Consider the following 18075-nt stretch of genomic DNA (forward strand, 5'->3'; position numbering starts at 1 on the left):
CCAAAAAGAGCCGCTGGCCAAAAGGTACGGCAGCCAAATAAATTGAATCGAATTTAATGTCAAAAGTGCAGCATATAATTGGCTTAATGCTACGGGTGGCTGCCACCCGGTGTCGCACGCAATACTACGAAATAAACTGCAACTGTGAAGCACTAGGACTAACACAAGGCAGGTGCACTGGGAGAAAATGTGACGGAAAAGGTAGAATTTTTGAGAATACCTAAGATTGAAAGATCCTCCTCCACATTTTAAATGTGAGCCACATAGAAAAAGGTATTATATATAATATTAGGTAACTCTAATATCCTTAAAAATTACTTTAAAGAGGTACAGAATCCTTAAAATATATCCCGAGATAACAAAAGATATTTTTAAATAAACAATAACCCTATGTAAGTTTGCCTTATTTTTCCTCAGTGCACACCTGCATTTGGTGACCCGACCCCTCTTCCTGGCCGCCCCTCTCTTTTTCAGTTATTGCCTTTGTGCGTTTGGCGTTAAAAGCGCAAAATTCAATTTCGTTTTATTGTTCGTTAGTTAAACAACGGGGTGCGAGGGTGCCAGATAGAGCTGGGCGTGGTAATTGCATTTCGCCCACCTGTGACGCTTGGTTACCTTTCGCCATGGCGGCCAGCAGAAGAACTCGGGGGCGTATGAGCAATGCTTATACGCAGGCGGCGCCCACAAAGGATGTGTGTTCACAGCATCCGCCCCCAAAAACAAATCATAAAACAATAATTAACCCACTGCCCCGGGAAACCGAATCGAGTAATGGCCAAAACCGCTCTGATTCCAGTTAACCAGAGGTCCAAAGGGCCAAAGGGGGGGCTGTCAAAGAGTTGGCAACCGACCCCTGACTTGAGTCCTCCTGCAGGAGACTGGCAACATAATTGACCCACTTAGCTGGGGGCACAGGGATTCCGTTGGCTTTGTGGCTCTGCCCATGTGCATGTCCCCCACTTGACTTTGATATTGGCCATCGCCATCCGCAACATGAGCTCGGCTACGGACTTGTACTCGCCCTGCAAGTTGCAATTGCAACTGCGAAAGCCATCCGGAGGTTCGGCTTTCAAATGGGCATTAACACAATCAGGATAATGTCGAGTAAAGGGGGGTTACACTTTTCAGTGGGCAGAATATTAGCAAGGGATACAGCCCCATCAAATATAGGCTTTATCCTCCGCTTCTCTATAAATACTTACTTATCAAACCAAGGTAAATAAATATTTCCAACAATTTTAGATCCCACTTAAGATGGTTTCGTTCCATGTCCCAGACAACTACGTGTTGTTATCCCCACTTAGAAATTCCTCGAAAAGCATTTATCGCCATTCAAGCGGGTTCCATTTTTAGAACCACGCGGCGATAATGTATTCATGGCTAAATACAAATGGCAAACCTCACAGTATATCCCCTGGCAACTTTTCAGGGTTTTCAATGACAGTGCGCTGATGAAGAAGCCGGGTCTCCATTTAGCATTTATCGCCTTTCACGAGGGGAGAATGAAGGGAAATCTCTTATTCATATGCTATGTGCTCACCTTCTCGCAGCGCTCCGCCCATAAATTTTCCAGCGTTTTTGTCACAATTTCTTATCTCATAAGCATAAAATTAACAACCAACAAAAATGGCGACAAAATCAACGTAAGAAGGAGGGATTTGGGTACTGAGCGTTATTTAAAATCGACGCCTGCGGCGGAGCTATAAAAATTTGTGCGCGATAAAACGGAATTATGGGGGCGACAAAGGCGGAGGCCGAAGGACGCAGGACGACGGCAAGGACAGCGATGCGGGTGCGAGAGAGCGACACGTGTTCTTATTAATTTTAATGCATATTAAAAATCGCATCCCTTAGGGTCTGTCTTTAAAACGAGGGCGAAACGTATCAATAAAGAGCCGAAAAAGGTAGCATTATGGGCCCCAAACTCGTAAAACATCGCAAACCACACAAGCAAAACACAGGCTTACAAAATATACTACATATATGTATTGTTAAGGACGGACTTATGTTTATTAGATTTTGCAGCGCTCATCTTGGCTAAGCTCGATGGTCTTGCGGTTGTCTCTCTGTTGAAATATCTTAATAGAAAACAGATAATTCATAAAATATTTACTAAGTGGCCGACACACACACTCACTAAGGTAGGGAGGTCTTTAAATCAGTCGCAGGATGTGGCAAAGAGCCGGAGGCATTGTCGGCCCATGTAAAACGAACCGAGCCTCTGCCACAGTTGTGGTTATGATTTTTATAACCACCGTTCATGCCCTCTCCGAAAGTCTTTCACCTCAGAGAAGGTATGTTGGTATCTTGGGAATTTTAAAAACTCCTGGAGTATTTCACTTAAGTTAATATTAAAATGTTCTACCAAGTAAAATTTTAAAATAAAACCTTCTTATGAAACTGAATAATAAAGTATTCTGATTAACTATTTAAGTCATTGAGATATTTTTACAACTCCAGCACAATTTTTTCATGATATTGTTAGCGAATTGAACTTAGAAAACAATAATATTGAAATAAATACTTCATACTAAAATCTTGTAGATCCCAAAGTATCTGCTATTCGACTTCTTCGCAGCTTGGGACTATTTCGACTTGTTCTCGCTGCTGCTCACACTTTACACTCTGCAGATAAATAATGCACAAAAGTTGTTCATTTAACTTTGCTTGTTTGTTTCATTTCATTTGGTCTGCTGGCTCCGTTGTCTTGTTCGCCAGTCGTTCCTTCTGGTTTTTGGTTTCGGATTCGGATACGGATTCGGTCTGCCATGTGCCGCGAATAAATCTCGGAGGACGCTACAAGGGCGGAGAAGAATCGCAGGCTGGGAGGGGCGAAAAAAAAAGTTAAGAAAACTCATTCACATAATTTTCCAGTTTATTGTGAGCTGCTGCTACACACACACACCTGGCCAAAACGGAGTGCGGCATAAACCTGCTCTAATTACCAGGACCCAAAAACGGCAAAAAAAGACCATAAAATATAAATAAAAATCATTCATTTTGTGCACGTTGCCAGGGCCTCGGGGCAACACTCTCTTCTTGTCGAGCTTCTGCCCAGTTTGTGTACATATATATCCCAAGGATCCGTATCCTTAGGCTCCGCCGTGCGACTCCTTCTGTGCGTTAAATTTTTATAGCCTACACTTGGGCGCCCGACCAAGTTACTGCCACTTAATGAATTAACATTATTTTGATGGGTTTTATGCTTTTTTCATACTTTGGCAGCCATACTCGGCCCCACAGCAGCTGCGGTTGCCATTGGCTATTGGTCATGCCCGGCAACACCTCGCCGGCTGGCTTTTAACTTTTTAATAAGCCACAAATAATAACGCAGCGAAAAAAATATTATATTCGAGCATAAGCATAATTCAAATCATTTCATTAACATTTTTCTGGGCCGCGCATCCCTTTTTTACTGGCGGGACGAGGGAAATTGCTTTTTAAGTACTTTACTTCAATGCAAAACTTTTGAGGCTGCAATAAAGCTAAAACACTGAGGGGTAAAGCAACTTACAAAGTTGAAAAATATATATTTGCCAGAATGGATTAATTTTTGTCTTCCACACTGGGAGGTAATCATTTGTTTAAGGCATTTTACAACATGATATATGATTATTTTTCTGACCTACTAGACCATAACTTATGCGTTAGCTCTAAATTACATTTCCTACAAAAAATAATTTCTTTTCAGTGCTAGAAAATCAGAAAAAAAATGAAGTACAAGCGCCGAAGTGAAAGTTTTTATTAAATGCATAAAGCGAGTCAAAGTCCTGGACTGCCAAAGGCTATATGCCACACACACCTATACAGATCCCTATACCTACACGCACAGGACCTAGATCTGTGGGAGTGTGTGTTTCGGGTGTGGGCGTGTTTTGGCTGTGTGTGCGTGTAGGGCCATAAATCTAAGTGCTTTAACGCCTTTGGGGCGACTTGGCAACGCCTACTTTTGCGGCTGATGTAACTGCCAGTTACCAAAGTCTGAGTCCGTGTGGGTGGGTGGGTGTATCTATGTGTGTGAGCGCTGGTTACCCGCTACCGTTATAATGAGTTTTCAAGTGGTTCCCTGCATAGGCAGGTAATTTCATTCTAATGCCTAATGATGTATCTTCCGTGGGCGGAAACTTGCACAATGAAAGGGGGCGGTGGAGAGGAAGGGGCTGGGTTTCCAACCCAACTATGTTAGTTAAACGTATTTTAAGTGCAGTGATCTCCGCAGAGTTATGATTGCACAGTAAAACTATTTTATTTTTTTTAGGAAAGTTCTTAATTGAGCTTCTAAAAGAATGTAACCACAGAAAGGGTTGTGCTTCACATCAATGATAAAGGATGAAACTAATAAAACAATTATGAAAGTATACTAAATAAAATATTTGAAAAATATATGCCTAGTGCCAGTGTGTTATAATTAAATGTAAGCACATTGGCCTTTCCAAGTTCACTTCGTATACATCGTTATCTCACAGCCACAAACTAATTACAATCGATAAACGCAATCTGAGCCATTAAACCCAGAGATAATAAATCCAGCAATAACATGCACTTGCCCACCGGCAGATACGAAATTGTCTGCAGCAGATAAGCACATATTATAATTGGCAAAGTCGAACCTAAGGATAATTAAAAAAAAGACAGGGCGAATTCAAATTGCGCGCCAAAAGCGAGGGAATTTCTGTGCTACCACTTAAAATTTCCCCCTACTCGCTGGGACCATAAGTTGGGCGAGTTCACGGCACGCCACACACCCTCTCTTTTTGGCCCAGAGAGAGAGCTCTCTTTCTCTGCCTCTCCTCTCCGAGAAAAGCAGCTGCCGCAATTCGAATTGACGGCGAATTCATCTGCACGCCGCAAACGCGGCGAATGTATCCGTCTCTTTCCCTGTCATCATCATCAGTCGCCGTCGTCGTCTCGTCGCTGTGGTTTTTATTCCGATTGTGGCCATGCAAAAAGAGGCAAATATCCAGGAAAACTAAACAAAATCCTTAGTGAAACGATCTAAAACTTCAGTTTAATGGTGTCCTAATCGAAAGCTTTTGAAACACAAACGTTAGGCGGTGAAAATCACATGGAAAACCGAGTGTTTAGCTGGTGGTTAGACAAAAGACAGGCTTCTCTGTGCGCAGCAGCCGCCTTTTTTTCCTGAGCCAAAACCCTATAGGCAATCCATCAGATACTTTTGTATCTGCCATGGAAATATACTCCAAAAAGCAGTGTTAAATCGAGAAAAAGTGGCCAAAAAGAACGGCAGCCAAAAACAAACAATAAAACCAACATTTGTGTCACATAACAAGAGACTTGAAGAAGCCCATAATATAATCCCAAGTGAATAAAAAATATAGTTCCAAATTTTTAGTGCTGCTGCTTCTTCGGCGGCTTCTTGTTTTTGTTGCTCCCTTTGTTCGCCTTTGTTGTTGTTGTTGCTGTTGCGAATAGCATTTTGTGTACCTTTCAAGAAATCAATAAAACAAAAAAGAACTCACAACTCGCAGAAACGAGTATCTCTCCCTGTCTCTCTCCCGGAGAATTCTCTGAGACTACCTCTCTCTCTCTCTATATTTTTTTTCTCCGTGTGTTTCGCTGTGTTTTGTTGACATTTTACCGCTTCGTCTGCGGCGAATGAAGCTCAACTTGGAAAAGCATTTTGCCAGGCAAATTATGTCAATAATTTAGCATATTGAGCAGATGTAAAGAGGCAAAACAAAAAGCCAAAGCCACCGGATGGTGACGAAAAAACAAAGAAGAGCAGAACCCCTCTGAAAAATTCAAAAATTATAAACTGCGCAAATTCGCTGACAGTTAAATGACACAATTCCGGCTCAAACATATATTCTTCTTTGGGGCTGGGTCGCACATTTTCTGCAGCGAATTCGGGGCCCCCACGTTTTCGCATCCGTATCCGTAGCACGTGCACTGCGACTCCGGCTCTATTGATTTTTCGCACATCCCACGGGCGCCCGTTTTCCCAGTTCCCATTTTCCATTTCCCGGTTCCTGATTCTCGGTGCTAGCTGCATATGCGCATGTTCATTTCAGGCATTTTCATCTATTTTCGCAATCCCAGTGCACTGACCTTAGCCCATGACTGTCAACATTTTCGGACACACTGAGGGAAATAAAGTGGCTTTAGGAAGTATAAGGCAGATTTTGTACTAAAGGAATGTCTTAATGATTGTTTTTGGCTACAAAACTAGATCACTCGCAAGACGTACTGTAAAAAAGTTAATAGGCCTTACAGTTACCGTAATTTTTTAAGAAAGAGATCGTTATAAATTCTTTAAGATATTGCTTGTGATAGTAAAACTATGTTTCAAGTTGTTTTGGTTAGTTCTTAACCTTAAGATTGCCTTAAAATCCTATAAAATCCGTGACTCAGTGAAAAGCATTTTTATAAAATCACATTTATTAAATATCGGCGTTATCCCGACCATATCTTTCTCCCAGTGCACTTTCCCGGTCCCCAGCTACTTTTCACTCACTTGACTGCATTTAGGTACACATTTGTTTGGCTTACAAATTAACGCCGTTCGAAGTGTTGGCTGGATAAACAAACAAGTGATTTTATTTCATAGCGCTCACAATGTGGGCCATTCATAAGAGGCGATTGGGGGCTCCGGTGGGTAAACAAACTGCTGGTGCTCCACGCTCCCCGCCAGCTGATTCCGAAACTGATCCCCAAGTGGGGCAGCTCCTCCTCGGATGTGGATGTGGGTTATCAAAGAGTCTCACGCTCATTACGGGGTGGGAGGAGTAGAAGTTGGAGTCCGGAGTTTGGATTTGTTTGGATTGCGGTAGTGGGATGGCAGCACGCGAGTGCTTCCAGGAAAGTGCATTAAATTCCTTCGGGGATTGGGAAATAGGTCTTCAATTGAGAAGTAATAGCTAGAAGAAGAAAGGTTATACTATTAATAACCTATGGAACTATTTTATGGGCTCTCCATAATCTTTAAATCGTTGCATACCCCTGCTAATAAGACAGTTTTTCTGCTTTTAAAATTGTATTATACATACTTTAGCAAATCACTGAAGCCTTCCTCCTTCAACCCACTCTTTTTGACAGGCAATCGGCTTAAGTTCATTTAGCCAACCAAAACCGTGGTAAGCTTGTCTCACAGACCCCCATCCCACACACTTCTTCCGGTTACCTGAGAAAATACCTCCAATTTGACACAATTTTCACTTTTTATCAGAAACCAAGACAGACAAATTGTCTATTATTTAAATGTTTGTGTATCCACGGGCTCTGAATAATGGATCTCATGCGGGGCCCCATGTCGTCACGAATATGTCAATATGCCCCGACGTTATGAACACAAATACCCAACGGAGCCCACTGAGAAGTCTGAAGAGGCGACTTCCCACTGCTTTTGGCCTGCAGTTGTCAGGCAATTTTCCCTTCTTGCCAATTGATTTCCCACTTCGCCCCGTTGTGTTTTCAGTGATTTTCAATTACCCGTCAGTTGTTGTCATAGACGTCGTTTGGCCTGGCGGCTAATGCTAATCGGGTAGAATCGTAGGATCGGGGAATCCGTGCTGTCCACTCAGGAGTCTTTGACCCGTTTAGCGTTATTAAGCACTTACTGGCCACAAATGGCCGACAATTGTCGCTTGATTGGCCAATTTCCATGGTCGGATCAGCGAATTTGGAGGCGACTTCGACCCGTTTAGCCATTTCATTTTATGGTTTCCCCCTTTTTTTCTTGGTGGCCCCCATTCCTCGACGCGGATTCAATAATCTTTTGTGTTTCTATTTTTATAAGGCCCTCTTACTTGAGGCACCGCCAGCACATCTGCGTCTGGCTGGCAGAGAGAAAAGTAGCAAGATACGATATCATTATCATCGTATAGCAAGGGATTAGTCACACAATTTTATTGAGATACAAATAGTAAAAGTAAGCCCCAATTTATTCTGATCACGTCCAATATAAGCAAGAGAAATAAAAATAATATCTTGAAGTTTTATCCCTTCCCTTTTCAATATATCTTAAAATGTGATATACAAAATTAGACTTAATTTATAAAATGTCAAATTCTCTTAAAATTATCCAACTTCCCTGTAATTTCTCGCGGTGTAAGGCTGAATATTACACTCGAAGCCCCGGCTCGTTGGCTTACTTTTTGCATGCGGCAACTTGATGAGCTGCTAATTAGCAGCTGCGCCGACTGCGACTGCAACTGCGACTGTGGTTGTGGTTAGCTGGCCAAACATGAGCACAATAAAAACAGCAACAGCACGTTACTACAGCAGATATAGTGCGGTTCAAGCGACTCAGAGACCCCGAGAACATATAGCGTGCCGAGGCTAATTCTGAATGAATCAGCACGAGCTCCCTGTAATTTGCACTTTGTTCGTCTCCGAGTGCACTGCAATTGGAGAAGCAGGGGGCAGCGGAAAAGTGATGGAATGCTTCACTTATCCGGTGTCGTTGGGTTTCCGTGCCTGGAAAAACTCAGCTGGAAATGGTGGTGCTTGGGCGGCCTATGGATCGCGATCGATTAGCTGGGGATGTGCTTAGCTCTCGAGATCGTTAGATGAGTAAGGGATTCTTAAAGAGATTTCTTAGACTTGCAGAAATTGAAGATCACAAAAAAATTGCTATATAAGATTCAAGATACTTCCCTTTAAAGACAAAAAAGGCATAAATATTCAGCATGCATTCTATATGCTCCAAAATGTATCTGTAAGTTACTCAACATTTGTCGTTCATTTTTTCTTCAACGCATTCAATGATCGCCTTTGGCATTATCTCTACGCCCAATCATTAATTTTACGCGATTTTTTGTTGGCTTTTCTGTCCGCCTCATCCACCCTAACCCCCTGGCGGCCCATGGTATCGTCTTCACCCACAGCTGGCGCACACATGTCGTCAGAAAGTCGTTTGTGGGCATTGCCAATTTGTTGGCAAGCTCTTCATATATGGTATATATATGGGCATATACCTATTTATACGCGCCCTGCCAGTGTGCGCTCACTTATGGCGGAGAGTGTATTTTTAATGCGGCTGCATCTTCGCCGGCGGATGAACCCCATTGAACTCTTTTCGTTCCGAGGGATACGAAAACAATAAAGCGCAGAAAAGTGTGAAGAAAATGCGAAAAAAGCGGCAAAGAACACAGGGAGAGAGAAAGAACTAAAACAATGGAAGGGGAGTATTGAAAAAATGCAATAAATTATCATAAATAAAAGTAAAACAAAAAAGATTTGCTTGATGGGGTTCAACACGGGTTAAGATTTTTTTTTGGGTTGGCCCGCTTTAAGAAATGTGTTACACAAGGCAGCAACAACAACAAAAGCCACTTTTTACAACATGGGCTGGGTGCACAAAAAAGTGAATCATCGCAGATAAACCCCACTTAGATGCCTTTGTTAGCTTGAATTTATTTATTCAAAAATAGCAATAAAAGCGAGCACAATAAAATGTTTACGAGAACGTTTAATTTAAATTAGTCCTCGTATAATCTGTAAATAATGTTATAAATACTTCAGTGAAATATTTGAACTTAGTACTCAAAATAAAAAGTTCAGATAATGTCAGTAAACGTTTTTTATTAGATTTATTTTTTAATTTAAAAAAATAAACGAGTCGTAATAAAAAACAAAATAACAAATTAGGACAGACTAGCAGTAAATCCAAAAGAATAAATATTTACATTTAAATTAATGTATTTAATTTTAAATGTCTAGTGCCAAAATGGAAATCATTTGAGCCGAATCAATTAAAAATTAAGCATAAAATATTTAACAAAAACAAGCACAAACTATAAAACAACGCACAAAAATGTTGTAAAGAAAGGAGAAACACAAAAAACTATCAAGTCCTACTAAACAGTGGGACAAAAACGCACAAAAAGTGAAAAACAAAAACCAAACGCACAAAACCGTGAATCTACTTACCGAAGAACATCAAATCTCCAACGAATCAAGATGCCACGCCCCCAGCACCACGCCCTTCTGAGAGCAATGCTCAAGTTGCTGCTCTTCGCCAGCATTGCGGAGCACTGTGCCACCGCCCTGCCCACGAACTCCTCCAAAACGCCCTCCTCCCCATCTCCCTTCTCCGCTGCACCACCGCTGACCACCACTCCATCGCCAGTGGTCATCAACGCCAGCTCTTCCGATCGCAATCTGGCCGATCTAGTCAATCCGGAGGCCGAAACAACCGGATCCGGTTGGGAAACAATTGAGACTGAATTCAATCCGGGCACCACTGCTGCCGGAATCACCACCCAGAAGCCGGGCAAGGAGCCACTGACCACCGCAGCCACCTCCATTGAGCAGCAGGATCAGCCGCCGGATGTGCCCGCCACCACGCTGGCCTTTGCCAATGCGTTTCCGGTTCCGGTGGCCGGCGAAATGGGGAACGGAAATGGCAATGGCTTCAGCGACGCCACGCCCCCCTATGCAGCGGTCGATGACAATTATGGTAAATAGTTATTCAAATCTGCACTTATGGATTCTATACCTTGAGTTATATGATCCCGATTTGGAAGTGGGATACCTCTATGAGTTTGTCGTTTAATTCTCTATTTATCTAAATTAAAATGTATTTGTTTGGCGAGGGTCTAAATTTTAACCCATTTTCATATTCGAATTTTCACTTATTTCCAATGGCTTCATATTGGACTCCAAAACTGACCTTTTAGATGCCTTAACATTAGTTGTACAAACCCGATTTCAAAGTGAGATACCTCTATGAATTCGTAAATGAATTCTCTATTGATCTAAGTTAAAATGTGTCCGTTTAGAGAGGACCAAATTTTTAACCCATTTTTATGTTCGATTGTTCCGATTTCCAATGGCTTCCAGTATTGGACCCCAAATCTGATCTTCCAGTTTCCATAACTGGAGTTGTATAATCCGGATTTGGAAGTGGGATACCTCTGTGAGTTCGTAGTTGAATTCCCTATTGATCTAAGTTTAAATGTATCCGTTTAGAGAGAGTCAAAATTTTAACCAATTTTCATGTTCGATTTTTCCATATTTCCAATGGCTTTCAGTACTCGACCCCAAATTTGATCTTCCAGATTCCATAACTTGAGTTATATGATCCGTATTTTGAAGTGGGATAACTCTATGAGATCGTAAATGAATTCTCTATTGATCTAAGTTTAAATGTACCCGTTTAGAGAGAGTCAAAATTTTAACCCATTTCCATGTTCGATTTTTCCGTATTTCCAATGGCCTTCAGTATTGGATTTTTTTTTATTTTTATTTGTCGCATAACAAGAACACATTGCATTTGATTATTTTATTTGCGTTTATAAAAAGTTAAAGCTACGATTACCGCCGACAATCAAAGTAACGTGAGTCATTATTGAGTACGTGCTTGAACTAAATTATATACCTACCTTTTGGTGCACACTATCAACCCAGTGAGAGCAAAATAAATTATAGAGAACTTGCGAATCGAACCACTTCTCAACCTTTTTGAAGATTCAAATACCCCTTTCCCTATCGTTTTAATAATTTAGGCATCAATAAACTTCCCTCAGGCAGGCCACAAAAACAAAAATCGCCGTTATCAACGACAAACCAAAACAAAAAGTTCGATGGGCTTTCGACAAGAATTGCCAATTATAGTTGCTCAACTAGGTTCATTGACACCGCACTTTTCCGAACTTTCTCAGCCAGCCGAACCTTAACCCCTGACCGCCCCGCTTAACCCGGTTGGCCCTTGGGCGAAGAAGAACTTGTAGTTACTCAGTTATTATCTGCTGAAGGAACAACAATAAAGTACGCAGATAAATCCAGCAACAAGAACAGCAATTGCATACTTCAAGGCAATTAAGAGAGTTTTCATTTCCGGTTTGGCACGCAGCCCCTTTCCACGGTCGGGGGCGGGTGCGGCGGAAACGGGGCGGGGCAACGTCAACAACTGCCTGCCTTCCTGTAATATGGCAAAATTCTCACGCAAAACTTTCAGCTTTGGCCAAATGAATTATTTAACATTGTTTTTGCCGGGGCAAATTTCCGTGCACAGAGAAAAGTAGCTACGAATAAATTACATGGAAAATATATCTAAATTAATTACAAAAATATTTTAATATCTTATCTTAGAATATCTTATTTTATATATGATAATCATATTTAAGGCTATCACTCTATCACAGCCCTATTTACTTAAATAAAATACTTTATTTTCTACCAAATTGGTTATTGATTGGTCAATTTCGTGGTTATTTTTTGCTTCTGTGTCAACTATTTCTTGTGCTATTTTTATACACATTTTTTTGGGCTGCTTCATGAAATATGTCCGGGGGAATTGACAAGCAGCCGTCTGTCTGCTCGTTAAAACTTGGCCAGCGGGTGCCAACCAGCAACAATTCATTGGAAGTGAACCATGTTTCACCAGCCCCCACCAGAGTTTTCCTCGGCTTTCCTCGCTTTTCCCGTTTTCAACACAACGGGACACGCGATGCGCACAGGACACAAAACAATTAACAACTTAACTTTTATGGCCCACAATTATTTGGTATTTTATTGTTAAGCTGCGGCCAACTATTTTTATGGGCATGTCATTAAATTGGAGCTGCCAGGTCTTAAATAGGTCTTAAGAATTTTGCCAGAGATGGATTTGCAAGCCACCCACCTGCGATTTGGCCAAAACCATTTGCGTGTTTTCCATCTTGACACACTGACTGCTGGCAAATTGCAGAGCCAAGTCCTGCAAACTGGCTAAAAGTCACCTGATTTGCTGACCACACGCTAAACTTGTATTAAGTTGCCTTTTGAGGCAGGTGCAGCTGCCACGCCCCTTTCCAGTAAGTAAGAAAATATGGGCCACTAGGAGTGGGCGTAATTAGTTACTCAGTTTAACTGGCTCAAGGTTCCTGTTATGATTTATTGAACCTTCAGGTGCAAGTGATGGCATGCAGTGATAAATAAAAATATTATCTTACAGTTTACCTAAAAAAATAAACTATATTGTCTAGCCAAAACATTATAAATTAAAGCACCCAATTAAAAATTATATAAGTGCGAACGGGTGTAGCCCACAATTTTAAATTATGAAAAAATAAGCTAACTGCCAATTAGCTTGTCCAGTCAAATAGATCAGTGGGAAATGCGCTGTACCGGTCGAGCGAAAATTAAATAAATTTTATATAAATTGTCGGACAACATCGTCATTTGAATGCTTGGCTGCTCGTCAGTAATTACTATTTCAGTCAAACGAATCCATTAGCTTTTTTCTCAGAAAGCACAGCGAATATATATGGTATTTTTGCATTTGTTATAGCAAGCGATAAACGGGAATGGCTGGAAAATTTAAATAATTGAACTTTTGATCGCCTCAGTCAACAAAGCAATCAATTGATAAGAAGTGTAAAGTTATGCCGTGTTTGCTGTAATTTCCGTCTCGGCTAAGTTTTGTAAACTCATCTTTTGGCGGAGCAGTTTAATTAATAAACCTGCTGAATCAAGTTTTTCACAAATCATTTTTTAAGACCACCCTCCGGTGCGATTTCCACCGAGTCATTAGTTTAATTAATTGTTTGGCCCAACTTTGCTGTACTGCCAAGTGCCACGAGCAGGCTCCTGCTGCTTTTCCCATATATTTCGTCGGACGTCGAGTTAATTTTCTGTAAATTCATTTTCACTTCCGAGGCGCAGCTGAGAGCTGTCACAATTTGGAGTAACACTTTCGGTCTCGTGGCCGTGATGAAAAGTGCAGTTCATCAAGTGCTACCCCGCCCACGAGCCATAATTTCGTGTAGAAAGGGGCATTTCACAAGTACTCAGCCCTTGAGCATTTTTCGAGGGGCATGAAATCGGAACTCGTAGTGGAAAACGGGGGCTGGGAGCACCCCAATTCACTCTCAAGTGAGTGTGCGAATAATATCTGTCAGATACTTGCAGTCTGCAGGCAGAATGCTGCCGGCATTTTGACAAACTACTGTTGACAAACAATTTTGATAGGCGAAAAGTGCAGAATTAATTGTTAAGTGGGGATGGAAGTAATGGGAATAAATCGCAGTTGGCATTAACAAAAAATATATATTTTCTTAGATTTATTTTCATAAAATATTTGCAAGTACCATAAAAACTGTTCGTTAACTTTTCGGGTTTCCTGAAGCCTTGATTTTCCAATAAAAATAGTGTTTTGTGTGCCATTTCTTGGCCCATACCGCATCGCAAACAATCTTAACTTAAATATTCCTCTCGCCGCCTGAACTTTCAGCAAAGTGCTTGCCACATAAACTGGCCCCTGTCCATGATCTTTGGCTATATAGTAAATATATCCCCTATATAGAGCCCCACGCAAAGTCCAAAGTCGGACATGTCGCAGGCGTAAGGTTTCAAAGTTTCTAATACAAATTGGCACAACTTTCGGCTTGTCAACGGCAAACAGGCAGCAACTTTGCTGCGTACTCTCGTATTTTGACAAATGATTTGCGTCTCTGTAGAAAAGGCAAAAAAACACCAAAAATATATATATAGAAAAGACTTACCGAAAATAACTACGTAAAACCGAGAGGAGCTGTGAAAACTTTGATTTCGAACTTTATCCAGATCCAGTGAAAACTTTCCCTCCATCGACCCATAGAAATTTCACAGGACACTGAGTTATGAACATGACTTGTCAAAAAATACATTAAAAGTGCAAAGTAGTGGAGCAGCCCAGCCAGCTTGGTTGGATGAAAACAATCATTTAGTAACCAGCAAATTTGGCCCAACTGAAAAGCATAAATCATTGAACTTTTTGCCAGCTACTCTGCTTCTCAGCTTTTCGGTGAAAAACAGCCATCAATCATTTAGCTGGCTTTGCCGCTGTCTTGATTTTAATTTGCAACATGGCTCGAACACACGAGTCCTCGAGGACTTTCAGGACTTTTGTTGCACAACCGAAAGGCGTGAATCGTGCTCAAGGCGCCTTTTGCACGTCTCGAAGATGATAAGCCAGCTGACTAGACTTCCCAAGGACTTTGAGTTCCTTGGTGGGAATGGGAAGAATAATGGTGGGGGTCGATTCACTTTGAGTTGCGCTTTTCACGGCCTGTCACAGAGGCTTTTCCTCTTCGGTTTTCCACTCCCTTGTGTGGGCAAAAAACAGCCAGATATGAACTCAAATATGTTGCATACCAATCGCCTGCAATGTGCTGCCGCTAATTTATGAACTCCCCTAAGGACTTCAGATAACGCGAAGCAAAATAAGGAAAACGAAGAAATGGAAGAAATTCTAAAAACTTTTTGTGCGATTTTTGTATACCCTTAAACTATTGCTTAAGAAAAATTATATAAAAAAAAATTTTATCAAATTAATGTTATTACATTGCTGTTTTAAAAATACAATACTATTTTATTAATGAATTTCCAAAAAAAATTCTTTAAAAATACAAAGCTTTCCGCACTATAAAGGGTTCAATTAATTTTCCTATTAAATATTAACGTTTAAACTTTAGCGTTTCTCTACAAGTTTTTTTATTTATTCCTCAATATATTTCTTCGAAGAACAATACCCTCTTTTGGGGAGCGTAAACATTTTGATAGATGGCCTCCGTCACTAGGCTAAACAACAAAAAACCGAAATCAAAATCAAGAACACAGATAAGCCCTTTTTCCTAGGAAAATTCTCTGCTTTTTATCGCTCAACCACGTGCCAACCCGCATTTAGACACGCCCACTCCAACTGGCTCGGTGGGCGGTGGGAGGAGATAGAAAAATGTTGCCTCGGCGACAACTTCCGCCTAACTGCACTTCAACATGTCAATTTTTCTTGTCCCCGTCGACCAGATGGATGGATATGGATGGAAAAAAAAACAGTAGAATCAACCCCCAACCGAAACGCCTACCAAAATGCTATCCGAGAGGAAAACTCACAGCTCAACTTGCATGTGTGTGTGCTGGCGTTTTTCCTCCTTTTTTGCCAACACTCCAAGTCACTTGTCATGGAGGCCTTTTGTCTGCCAAAAAACCCCAACTCCCCAGCTGAGCGGCGCTTTAAATCATAAACACCTTGTTAGTGCAACAACTCGACACTTTGAACGTGACATTGATGCCTGTTTTTGTGCCGGTTTGCCGGTGAACGAAAATGAGAACCCAAACCAGAGGGCCAACACAGTTTCCGTGTCTCAAGGATCGAAAAACAAGCGAACTCTGGGGCCGGAAGGTTGGGCTTTCCATGTGGATGTGGATGAGGATGTGGCTGGTCGTGGTGAGCCTGAGGTGATGGTGCTTCCATGTGCAACTTCCTGCCGATAACCTTTTGCACACACACATGCCCCCCACAAAAGCCGTCGCCATCGTTGTTGGCCTTATCGCCCTGCTCTTGGCCATGGAGACCAGGCGAGTGCAGCCATCAGCGGAACCCGGACTCCGGACCAGACACTCGCCCTTAATTAGCCATCATATTCCCGGCGAGTCGGGTTAAAGTTCGGCTTAAAGATGGGGGCAAAAAGTGGTCGTAAGCCTAGGAAACATGAATCTACTTCAATTCGCTTGCCAAAAAATACCGCAAAAAAATGTTGTATCAAATATAAGTATTATTATTTCTTTAAGATATAAAATGTTCGAGATTGTCAATCAAAAACCTTTATCAGTACATTTTTTATGCCATTAATATTTTAAAATCATTAAAATGACCTAAACTTAAATAATATTTCATCAATTTATAGTTTTCCCAACTGCAATCGTAATTTTCCTATTTTAGGTGTTTATTTTTCCCAGTGACCGTAACTTTTTCAACTACTAACCCTTTAGGGCAGCAAACGAACTCTCCAGCTTTGACCCAAACTAGACACATGTCAAAGGTTTTCAAACGTTGCAAATTAGTGAACATTAGAGTTCGGAATAAAAATGTGATTCGAAAGGATCATCGGTAGATTTCAACTGACAGTCCAAGTGGCAAAAGCACTTTGAAACAAATATATAATGTCGTTTGTCCATTTGCCAGAATCTCTGTACCTGTGTGTGTGTGTGCTGGCCCATTTGAAGTGTGTCAGTTGTGTTTTGGCCCTTTGTTTGTGCATTTGACAGAGCTTTGAGTTTAAATAGAGCCAGAGGCATTATGTCGAAATTCCAGTCCTAAGACCTGCCATTACGAAAATTGCAGCAATTTAATCAAAATGTCTGTTCGAATAACGTAAATTATATGTCATGTGGAGTGAGTTCAATGGACTTGGCAAAGGAATTTGCCGGCCAGGTAAATAATTACAGGAATTGCATACGAAATAGTGAAATTCAGCAGGTTTAATATTTTTCTTCAAATTATTTAATGATATAAATAACATATTATTTTTGATAAATCATATTTTTTAATTTTTCTATAAGGATCTCTATGAACACTTTACTTTAAAGCCCGTTTCGAATCTGTTTTCCCGCCATCACATTTCAAAAAGAATCTCCCGCACACACACTCACCTACTCGCACTCACACTCACACATGCATGTGTGCATTCAAAATGGCCGCCGCGTTACTTCCGCTAAGTGCCGGAGCCTTTTGGTCCATTCACTGTTTGCTCTTGGCCATCAAAGCTTTGGGGGACAAAACTTTTCAGTTTTATATTTTTTTCCCAGCTTGTTGTCGCTGCCTCCCGTTTTTTTCTCGTTTTCGGGCTTTATTTCGCATAATTTTTGCGCCTTTGTGCGAATTCTCGGGGCGGTGGAGCCTTTGACGCCTTTTGAAAGGCAGTCACCTGGCTTTTTTGCCTCTTTTTTCGAGGCTCCCGTGTGTGTGGGTGTGTGAGTTCTCTAATTGTTTGTTTGTTTGCTCGCTCGCTCTTATTTACTCTCCGTCCGTCGCCTTTTGTTTAGTTTTTACGTCTGGCCAAATCCGTAAAGCAGCTCGTAAAGTTGCGCAACAACAATAAAGCACGAGGAGCAACAACTAAATAAGGCATATGGCCAACAACAATGGCGCCCCGCTCTTAACTTGTTTTTATATATCTTCATGTTCGGGCTTAGTTGTTCCTTGCTCTCCAACCGTTTGTAGTTGTTGTTTTATACATATACATTCTTTTTTTTCGAGGCTCAGACAACTTAATGCTATTTGCCCCACACTCACACACAAACACACCTCGAGGTCCTCGAGCTTCTGCCTGCTTTTGTTTGGAGTTTTTAACAACTTAAGCACGTCGTCGG

The 18075-nt window shown here is 41.3% G+C and overlaps 1 protein-coding gene across 3 annotated transcripts in view; it reads left to right on the plus strand.

Annotated features, from left to right (window-relative positions):
* LOC108026209 (tyrosine-protein phosphatase 99A) overlaps positions 1 to 18075 on the plus strand; it is a 114659-nt gene that overhangs the window by 75247 nt on the left and 21337 nt on the right. The window contains exon 1 of one of the 3 annotated variants that reach the window (XM_017097021.3): positions 9682 to 10420. The exons of 1 other annotated variant lie outside the window; for it this stretch is intronic. In XM_017097021.3, the coding sequence (XP_016952510.1) occupies positions 9922 to 10420 (499 nt within the window). In that variant the 5' untranslated portion in view covers positions 9682 to 9921. Of the gene's footprint in view, positions 1 to 9681; positions 10421 to 13606; positions 13819 to 18075 lie in introns of those variants that run through there. One more of the 3 variants, XM_044090919.2, reaches the window with a different exon arrangement.

This window comes from Drosophila biarmipes, chromosome 3R (assembly GCF_025231255.1).
Source record: "Drosophila biarmipes strain raj3 chromosome 3R, RU_DBia_V1.1, whole genome shotgun sequence".
Classification (NCBI taxonomy): Eukaryota; Metazoa; Arthropoda; class Insecta; order Diptera; family Drosophilidae; genus Drosophila; species Drosophila biarmipes.